This window comes from Fukomys damarensis, unplaced genomic scaffold, assembly GCF_012274545.1.
Source record: "Fukomys damarensis isolate Sample0158 unplaced genomic scaffold, DMR_v1.0_HiC HiC_scaffold_16, whole genome shotgun sequence".
NCBI lineage: Eukaryota > Metazoa > Chordata > Mammalia > Rodentia > Bathyergidae > Fukomys > Fukomys damarensis.
In genome coordinates, this window is record NW_022900928.1 from 73,564,326 (window position 1) to 73,575,249 (window position 10,924).

A 10,924-nucleotide genomic window follows, 5' to 3' on the forward strand; every position below is an offset into this window, starting at 1 on the left:
TTTTTTTTTTTTTTTTTTGGTACCAGGAATTGAACTTGGGTCCTTGTGCTTGCAAGGCAGGCCACCGAACTGCTGAGCTAAATCCCCGGCCCCGATCCATTAATATTTTACTTCTTTTAACAAACAAAAGATTAGAGAATAAATACCCTTTCCAAAGATCCCACAGTTTATGAGCAATAGCTCTGAGACATTAATATATATTATATAAGGATTTATATATGTGTATGTGTGTGTGTGTGTGTGTGTGTGTGTGTGTGTGTGTGTAGCTCAGGCTGGCCTCAAACTGGCACTGATCTGCCTGCTTCAGCCTCTCAAGTGATCATAAGGGTGCACCACTGTGCCTGGCTTAGCTCTGAGAGTTTAACAGAGCCAGAAACTGACTTCTGAGCATCAGATATGGTCTTGATTGATTTAGTTCTAAGTTGCATCCTGTGATTTCCCAAGGAGAAAGACATTGTGAAACAGAACAAAAATAGTATTGTTCACAAATAATGACAACTGTAAGGCAGAATGAAAGACTGGGATCAAGGGGAGAAGAAAAAAGTATCAAGTATAAAAAAATTTTAGTTATAAAAGTATCATTTGGGATGAGACTTTAACTGGCTCTCAACTGGGATGATCTTCACCTCCAGAGGATGTTTGGAAGTTTAGAAATACTTTGGGTTATTATTAATTAGACATGGTGGTGCTCCTGGAATAAAAGTCTAGGAGTCCTGGGTATGATTTAAAGGCCATTTAGGGAAAAGTCCTCAATGCCAAGCTGAGGAGTTGGAACTTAATTACATGGACCAGAGCAGAGTTTTGAGCAGGAGAGTAAAAAGATTGTAACTACGCTCTAGGAAGCCAAATCCATGAAGGCGTGAAAGTTGGACTGGAATTGAGAGAGTAAAGAATCTGTAGATATATTCACAGGCACAGAGATTCCCTCAAAATGTACAAAGCAGGATTTCACAGGGATGCTACAGAGAGATAAAGAGGAGCTAGGGTTAAGTCCTAAAACATGTCACCATTACTGTCCATGCCACAGAATTACCCCCGGAAGGCAGGAGTGGTCAGAAAGCAGAAGAAGTAGAGAAGTTTCACGGAGCAACACAGGACTTCCGGGGAGGATCCCCAGTTACTTGGGTCCCTGTACTCAGGACGGAGGAAAGCTGTGAGGAAGAGACTTCAGGGACACCAGAAGGGAGTCCTGGAGTAGTGGTGTGAGAGTTGGCGTGGGGGCTGTAGGCCATGTGATGTGCATTTGGGCAGCCCTGTTTGCTGGAATCAGAGATGGGTGAGGAGCTCATTCCTTAATGAATCCTGTGAAGTATCTGGCCTGACTCTGTATCCGCCTAAGAATGGAATCACTGCCTCTTCCTCAACCCCTCTCCATGCACTGACAGCAGCACAAGAGGGCCAGTAGTACTAGCCATATATTACACATGTAATCATTATTTTTAAAAATGCACATCATCTTTGGTAAACCCTAATGAGGCTCCCTTTGAACCTCTTTGATGGAGACAGAGTTGACAGTTTCTGTTGTCTTCAGTGCTGAGATGATTTTTTGCCAAGCTCTACCTTGTGCAGTTTGTACTAAACAAGCAATTAGGTTTTGTTTTCTTTTTTCAGGTCTATTATACTAATTGTATAAATGCTAATAAAAATGATGCTGCTTCCCTACCTTAAGTTTCTGGTGCTATCTCTCCCCACCCCAGCCCATGCATAATGAGCATCTCCAGAGGCCTCTATTTTCCTTTGCATGAACAGGAGCTCAGGACCGTCCCTGGCCTTGGAGAATTTGGACAACCAGGGCTTCTGGAAGAACCAGTGGAAAATGTCCAGGGAATACAGAGAAAAGAATCCCTAGAGCCAGGCTACACAGCAAGGCTTGGCTCCCCTCTCCTCATCCACAGCATTCTAGGATTAAAGCTAAATGGGAGCTCCAGAGAAAGCATTTAGAAAAACTTTTCAGCAGATTACAGAAATTATTTTAGGTTGACACATGCCTATTCTTATTCATGATGTTGGGTTAGTATTAGTGATGTTCTCTTGCTATCAAGATCACAGAAGACATCTTTGAGGAGGGATCTTGGCCTCTGGTCTTTGAACACCAACATTAGCCTCTTGGGACCCATCAAGACTGGGTTCTACTGGCAGAGTGACAGAGTCAGTGTAGTCTTCAGAGCTGGGTTTAAATCTGCGATTTATCCTCTTTGTCACCTGGCCAGATTTTTTTCTGCACCAGTACAAGGAAATGTTAATAACTACTACGCAAGCTCTTGTGAAAGAATCAAATAGAATAATATTAAGCCTGAAGTATTGCAAACCTTGAAATCACATCCTATGTTGTTTTTGTGTGGGGTAATGACACCGTCTCTGAGACTTCAGTGTTGGGCTGGGTAATAATTATACCTTACACCTCTGGTGAGTATGTCCCCCATTTCAGTGAATTACCAATTCTTAGGGAGAGAGAGAGAGAGAGAGGGAGAGAGAAGGTGCAGAGGGGAGGGAGCAGGCTGACTCTAGAAGTCCACACTTAAGAGTGGATCCAGGTCAACATAGTGAAAATGGCCATACTACCAAAACTGCTATATACATTCAATGCAATGCCAATTGAAATTCCAACACTATATTTCACAGAACTAGAAAAAAGAATTCAAAAATTCATTTGGAACCACAAGAGACCGAGAATAGCAAAAGCCATTATAGGCAACAGTCACATGGCACCAGGTGTAACAATCCCCAATTTGAAACTGTACTACAAAGCCACTGTGATAAAAACAGCATGGTACTGGCAAAGAAATAGGCCTGAGGATCAATGGAACAGACTGGAAGACACAAAAACAAATGCAGATGTACTCAGCTACCTCATCTTCGACAAAGGAGCTCACCATCCTCAGTGGAGGAAAGATAGCCTCTTTAATAAATGGTGTTGGAAAAACTGGATATCAACCTGTCACAGATTAAAATTAGACCCTTATCTTTCGCCATGCACTAAATTAAAATCCAAATGGATTAAAGATCTAAATATTAAAACAGAAACATTAAACTTGCTGGAAAGTAAGTTAGGCAGAACTCTGGAAGACATTGGTATAGGAAAAGACTTTATGAACAAATCCTCAGTAGCACGGGAACTAGCAGAAAGAATCAACAACTGGGATCTCATCTTACTAAAAAGCTTCTGTACTTCAAAAGAAACCATTAGCAGAACTAAGAGACAATCTACAATGTGGGAAAAAATTTTTACCAGCTGTACCTCAGACAAAGGACTATTATCAAGGATATATAAAGAACTCAAAACAATCAGTCCCCCCAAATATAAAGACCCGATCCAAAAATGGGCATCCGAAATGAACAGACATTTCTCATACAAAGAAGTGAAAGCAGCAAGAAAATATATGAAAAAATGTTCCACATCACTGGTCATTCGAGAGATGCAGATGAAAACAACACTGAGATTCCACCTCACCCCACAAAGAATGGCTGCTATCAAGAAATCACACAATAACAAATGTTGGCGGGGTTGTGGGGAGAAAGGAACCCTCCTCCATTGTTGGTGGGAGTGCAGACTAGTGCAACCACTATGGAAATCAATATGGAGATACCTCAAAGAGCTTGGACTGGAGGTTCCATTTGACCCAGCCATCCCTCTGTTGGGTATCTTTCCAAGAGAACTAAAAGAATCATATCACAGAGAAGTATGTGCACCCATGTTTATAGCGGCACAGTTTGTAATAGCTAAATCTTGGAAACAACCTATTTGCCCATCCGTTGGAAACTGGATAAAGAAGTTGTGGTTTTTCTATAAAATGGAATATTACTCAGCCATAAAGAGCGAGAGAATAGATTCATTCATAGGAAAATGGATACATATTGAAGATATACTCCTAAGTGAAATAAATAAGTCCCACATGTGTAAATACCAAATAGTTTCCCTGGTGTGAATATTCTGCAACAATGCATAAGATTCTAATAAGATTACTGACATTTAGAAATGGGAGGAAAGGAGCTAAAGGTGTAGGGAAGGTGTGATACGTAGGGGAAGAACAAAAAGGGAAAAGAAAAAAATGTGAGATAATGAAAAGATGAAAATAAAGTGTTTGTAGATGGGGGGGGGAGGAGGGGGGGAAGGGAGGGCAGAGGTAGGGGGAAAAAAATGAGAATCAAGACTTGCCATGTAAAGGTACATGATCCCAACAATGAATGTAACTGTACTGTATCCCTAAATGTACCAATAAACTCAATTAAAAAAAAAAAACAAAGAAATCCATATATTAGGAACTGCATTAATGAATGTAACTGTACTGTATCCCTAAATGTACCAATAAACTCAATTAAAAAAAAAAAACAAAGAAATCCATATATTACTGGAACTGCATAGTTTAAGCCTGTCATGTTGAACAGTAAAATGTATAATTAAGTTGGCAGATGATACAGACAAGAATATAATCTTTAAAGCAGAAAGTGGAAGACACTCATCACATACATGATAAAATCCATAGGGTTATTATGAAGTTTTTCAGAAGAACTTGCAGACCCACAGGGACTGGTTATCACATTTAAAATGCTGAAAGAAAAATCTTGCCAATCAAGAATTCTGCACCAAGCAAAGTGGTTTTTCATAAATGAAGGAGAAATAAAGATACTCCCCCCAAAAAAAATTAATAGAGGAAGATCATCACCATTATACCTGCCTTATAAACAATACCAAAGTGTTTTTTTTCAAGATAATGTGAAAAGATTCTATTAAACAACACAAAACACATGAAATTATAAAACTCACTGGTAAAGGTCATTATCGGATAAATTTCAAAATACTTTAATATTATAAAAGTGGCATTAAAATAACTCAATTCTAGTACAATAGTTAAAATATCAAATTATTCAAAATATCTGTACTATCGTAGTTTGTTAATGGATGCATGCATTGTTCTGAGTGTTGGTGCCCCTCCAAAATTTATGTTAAAACTTAATGTAAACTGAAACATTAAAATATTGCTGTATTTTTAATTTAGATTTGAAATATTTTCCACAGGTTCATGTGTTGAAGGATATGTACCAAATAAACAATGTTTACAGGTGAAAAAAAAAAAAAAAGAGTGGATCCAGGATCTAGACTATGCCTAGGGCTGCAGAGAAGCCTGACACCAAAGCCACGCCCTGTTTCTTGAGATTCATGTTTTAAAATTCTGTTCATCAAGTACATAAACTCGAGTCAGGCCTGCAGCCTGCCTAGAAGACAAATCCAAATCTGTTGTTCTGGGTTTAGTGCTTTCTGGTGTAACAGCTCATCACATATCCATTTCCACAGAAATCAGAGGGTTTATTCTGGACTCTGCATACTGGGGAAAGTCATTTCCTTAGGAAATGGAAAATCATCGCCCGGTATGGCACACCGGTAAAGGCTTATCAGTCATTTCATCTCATACCCCCTTTGGATGAGTCACATGGCCACATTTCCCCCATTTAAAAGCTAAAAAAATCTATGAGAAAAGGCCAGTGGAGGAGAGTGAGGCAGTGAGGTAAGTAGGACCTGGGCTCCCTCTAGGCATTCTGCTCATATGACCTCTGGGGAAACTCAGCCTCTGGCCTTGACTCCTTTTGGCTGCCACTCCCAGCCTAGGGTTATAAAGCTGGAGTAGCTCTAGCCTGATTGCTGTTGCTCCTTGGTCCTAGGTACCATGTCTATGGGGAAGTACCTGCTGCTCTTTCTGGGCCTGGCCTTGCTGTCTTATCTTGGACAAGGTGAGCCCCTGGGAACAGCCAACCTTGGGGCTGGGCAAGAAGATAAACTGGTGGCTGTAGATTATTGTTGGACTTTGGGGAAGTAAAGGTCAGGCACCAGGACCTTTAGAGGCAGTCGCCACAGCCTTCATCACCCAATCCCTCTTTCCCTTCTTTGCTTTCTCCACCATAGAACCACCCTACTCCTCTCCTCCCCCTTCAGGCTCCTTTGCTCTCTTGCCTCAGATCTAATCCCCAGTAGTCCCAATTCATCCAGCTTTCTTGCAGATAGCCCTGAATTTGTATTGCAAAGGGGGCAAGGAAGATTCTTTTGCAGAGGGTGAAGACGACAGGCAATGACAGGACATGGGAGAGTGGTCCCTGAAAGGGTGGTGGGCTCACAGGCCTGAACAAGCTCCTCCTCTTCCTTCCTGCAGCCTCATAAATTCCTGGTATTGTGTGGGGTGGGGATATTCTAGCTGCCCTCCAGCAGAGCCCAGTCGTGGTGCGTGATGCCTTCCCTCAGTACCTGCTCAGCCCTCATACTGCTCTTTCCTGCACCAGGAGAATGACCATTTTTCATTGCTCAGCAGTCAGGGCCATTATGTTGGCTGCCTCCTGACCAAAGAGGCTCCTTGTGCCTTTCCAGCTCTGATATGTGTCCAGTGTGATCGGAGAAATTCTGATGGAGTTTGCGAGACTGGGGAACATACCTGCCAAGCATATGGAAGCCAGCAGTGCTCCCTGCGCAAGATCTATGAAGGTAGGGAGAGCCTGATGTTGGAGTGACCCTTGCCTGACCTTGAGGGAGGTGATGCTCTCAGAATCAGTCTTCTTGCCCTCCAAAAGTAGGAAAAGACTTCTGTAGTTTGGCCTTGGGCTGCCAAGTCTTTGACTGGACCAACAGACCTATTAGGAGAAAAAATGTTTGTGGGGTCTCTTGGTGGTCCTTAAAGATCTAGGTAAATTTACTCAGAATTGGACTATAAAATCCCACTGGTAGCAATTCTGGAAACTGAATGTCTGTGTGTGGGCCAGATTAGGGGCTAGAGATCCGGCTCAGAGAGGCCCCTCAGGTATCTGAGAGTGGCTGATGTCCCTGCCCACCTGGGAACCTAGCTGCAGGCCAGTGTGCCCCTTCTCCTCACTCACTAGGTCACTGATTGTGTCCACACGTATTGATTGTTTGCTCCTGTCTTTTTTCCTTTCAAGGTGACAAGTTCGTTTATGGGCGGCAGGGCTGCAGCACCTTGTGCAGCCCCATGACGCTGTTCAGTCCAACTTCTAGAGTGCAGTTTCTATGCTGTCAAGACGCATCTTTCTGTAACAAGCTGTAAAAGACCCAGCCCTCTGTCCCCTAGTCCTACACTGGCAAAGCTGGGTTGCCCACTTGAGCATTTCTTTGTACCCCTACAGCCTCTGTCCAAGCTCTCTTTCCCCAGAACTGCCTGAGACCTGACACCTACTTGTACTCAGCATCAGGTGTGGCTCTCTTCTTTTCAGCTCTCCTCGATGCTCCTCCTTCTCTCTCTTTCTCCATCTTCCATCCTTTAATGGCACATAGCAAGCTCTCCCTGTCTCTCCTCTCACTCTTTTTTTTTTTTTTTACAAATAGTTTCTATTTATTAATCACCAGGAATAGGTTCTCAATATGCAACAGTGGATACCAGATCGGACTCCTGCCCTCAGTGGACCTTCAGTCCTCCCAGAGGACAATGGCTTCAGATTTTAGCCTCTGTCTTATTCTTGAGCTCAAACTTACAGCCTTGGGCATGCTAAGCACATGCTTTCCCACTGAACCCCATCCCCAGCCCTGTATTTGTATTTTGCAAGCACATACACATACTGCCTTCCTTAGTCTTTTAGAAAGGTTCCATTGTGTAGCCTTTTCACTAATAAATACTATAATGTTTGATGTTGATGTTTTTTGGAATTCTTATTTATTGATTTTATTATTAGTAGTAATTGTTGTTGTTGTTTTGTGGTACTGTGGATTAAATGGCCTTCACACTAAGCTCTATCCACAGTCCTTTTTTTTAAATGTGTGTGTGTGTGTGTGTGTGTGTGTGGGTGAAATATTAACATATTATTTGGACAGGTTTTCTGTCAAAAGATACATTGTGGATATTCTCCCAGTCTGTACTTTACCTTTTCAAAGTTTCTTAATAATAGTTTCCAAAACATCTAGATTATAATTTTAATAAAGTCAGATTGTCAATTTCTTTGGTGACTACTGTAGACTCTTTGTTTCTCTTAGAAGTTCATAGTTAAAATCCAATCCCAAATGTGATGGTATTTATTTTAAAAAAATGATTGCAGGACTGAGGATTGTACCCAAGGCCTTCCTACTGAGCACAACCATATCTCTTTTTATTTAGAGACAGGGCCTCACTAAATGGCTAAGTAGTCCAGACTGGGCTCAAATTTGCTTAGCTTCCTAGAGTGCAGATGTGGGCCACCACTCAAGGCTGTGATAGCATTAAGAAGTGGGTATTTGGGAAGTGATTAGGGCACAGGGGTGGAGCCCTCACACATGAATTTCAAACCCTCATTAAAAAGACTGCACTGCAGAGAAGGCTGATTCCTTCTGTCATGTGAGGATGGAGGGAGTCAAGGGCTGTCTATGAGCCAGGCAGCAAGGCCTCAATAGACACTGAAACGTCTGGGGTCTTGATCATGGATTTCCCAGCTTCAGAACTGTGAGAAACACATTTCTGGTGTACATAAATGTATTATTCAACTTCCAAATCTTAGGAGATTTTTGTTATCTTTCTGTTGATACCAGTTAAATTTCATTATAGGAAGTAAACTTCCTTTATAGAATTTATTGTAAATTTGTTAAATTTTTATGACCTACAATACAATCTACCTTTATATATATTCCATGTAGCCTTGAAAGGCATCTGAATTTTAATATACATCCTACAAATGTTCATGAAGACTAGTTTATAGATAGCTTATTCAGGTATTCCAGCTAGCGATTTCTGCTAACTTATCTATCAGTTACTGAGAGAAGAATTTTGAATTCTGCAAATAGTATTATTATGAATTCATCTATTTCTCTTTGTCATTTTCACTGGTTTTTAATTTGTACATTTTGGAATTCTGTGAATGCATAAAGCATTAAGTATTATTATGTTTTATCAGTGGATTGAACTTTAAAATTACTAATGTCCCTTTTTATGCAAGATAATATTCATTTTTATGAAATATACTTTACCTGATCATGTAGCCACCAACTTTCTCTGGATTATTGTTTGTTTAATATGTCCTTTTCCATCTTGTATTTTAAATTTATCTATATTTTTATTGATGCAAAGCTTTTTGAGAACAGCATAATTAGTCTTAGTTTTTAATACAATTTCATATTCTGTGCTTTTAATTGATGGGGGATTGTAGTATTACTATTTAATATTGTTGGATTAAAATTTACCATCTTGCTAATGGTTTCTTCTTTTTCCGTATAGGCACTCTTAGTGCATTAGAGTAACTATAATTTGTCATGATTTCTTTTTATTTCCAATACTGGCTTAATTGTTATACCTCTTTTCTAAACTATATTATTCAGTCTTGGAATTGTGGTATACATATTTATCATGCCTTAAGGAAGATAATATCACCACGGATAGCATGAAGATTATAAATTATACTTCCAATTATCTTCTAGAGTAATTAAATATAGAAAATGATTCCTTCTCTGCACTCTTTTATAACTTTTTGTTCTCTACATTCATTTTGTGCATCCAAGATTCTTTTTTTAAAAATTTTTTATTTTTTTGGTTTTTTGAGACAGGGTCTCACTATGTAGTTGAGACTGACCTGGAACTCACTATGTAGACTAGGCTGGTCTCGAACTCAGAGCGATACTCCTGCCTCAGCCTCCCAGTGGTGGGATTACAGGTGTGCGCCACCACGCCCGGCTGGTGGATCCAAGATTCTATTGGCTATCATATTGCTTCTGTGTTCAGGATTTCCTTAACCTTTCTTCTAGTAGTGTGCAGACAATGAATGAATTATCTTCTGTTTGTCTAGCAAAATATTTATTTTGTCTAGAGCTTTACAAATATTTTTGCTGGATACGGGATTCTGGCCTGGATTTTTTGTGATTGCTGTTGTACTGTCTTATTTAGTTTTTTTCTAACAATATTTGAAAGCTATCACTTCATCAAATCCTGGAGAGCATGGCTTTTATGAATGTCTTAGGGCAGGTCTGTTCATTGGTCATCAGTTATAAACTGACTTTTTCTCCTCATGTCCTTCAACATTTTCTTTTCATCTTTGGTTTTATTTTCAGCAGTTTGAAGGTGGTGTGGTTTTCAGTATTTATTGTTTGGGTTTATTTCACCTTCCTGGATCTCTGTTTTACATTTTTCATTATTTCTGAAAAAGTTTGGCTATTTACTCTCTTTTTGGGGTGGGTACCAGGGATCTAACTCAGGACATTGCTCTCGTGAGGCAGGTGTGGGTGCCAGTGAGCCAAATCCCCAGCCCTGGCTATTATTAGTATCTTTAGGTACATATTTTGCTCATTTTCTCTTTCCTCTCCTCTGGGAAACCAATCATGTACATTAAAATGTTTGGCATTATCCACAGTTCTTGAAGAAAAGCGTTGAGGGAGACAAGCGTGTCTGTGCTGTTCTCTAAGCAGCTGCTGATCAGGTCTTGTAAGTCTGTACAAAAACACTGTGGGGTGATAGTGGGGTGAGAGCCTGGTAGGAGAGGAGTGGGGCTCCGTATGGTCTAATATTTCTCATCAGTGATGGTTAGATACTTATGCAATAGAGTTTATAGGTAGGTGAAAAATAATTTAGGGCCTGGCTCCCAGCAGGCAAACACATTCTAATTCTCACTTGAGTGTTGACATTTGTTAAATGTTTAGCAATCAGCTGTCAGACTGTTGTTACCATTGAAACTGAGTTGCTGTCTCACAAAGTTGAAGAACGAAATCACAGGAAAAGGAGGCAGTGCAGAGGAGTCTTTATTGGAAGTGCAAGAAGAGAGAAAGCCCCCAATATTCATGAGGGAGCCCAGATAGGGTTGACAGAATGGGCTCTTTGTCCTAGGATCTTTTACAACCAGGTGGATTTAGCCTATGGAATTTGAGTGTGGACTGTCCATGCTCTAATATGATCTATAGAGAAACAGAGCATGTCAAGTCCATGCACTGATTATGTACTTTTTGGCTAATCAGGAGTCTTGCTGTGTAAATAGGGAGAAC

At 40.4% G+C, this 10,924-nt stretch overlaps 1 protein-coding gene across 1 annotated transcript in view; it reads left to right on the top strand.

Annotated features, from left to right (window-relative positions):
• Positions 1-7,536, top strand: part of LOC104865245 (secreted seminal-vesicle Ly-6 protein 1-like) — a 39,298-nt gene extending 31,762 nt beyond the window's left edge. Inside the window, exons 2-4 of the mRNA XM_010628678.1 lie at positions 5,659-5,727; positions 6,356-6,469; positions 6,919-7,536. Coding sequence (XP_010626980.1) covers positions 5,664-5,727; positions 6,356-6,469; positions 6,919-7,043 — 303 coding nt within the window. The 5' untranslated portion in view covers positions 5,659-5,663 and the 3' untranslated portion in view covers positions 7,044-7,536. The remainder of the gene's footprint in view (positions 1-5,658; positions 5,728-6,355; positions 6,470-6,918) is intronic.
• The last annotated feature ends 3,388 nt before the right edge of the window (positions 7,537-10,924 follow it).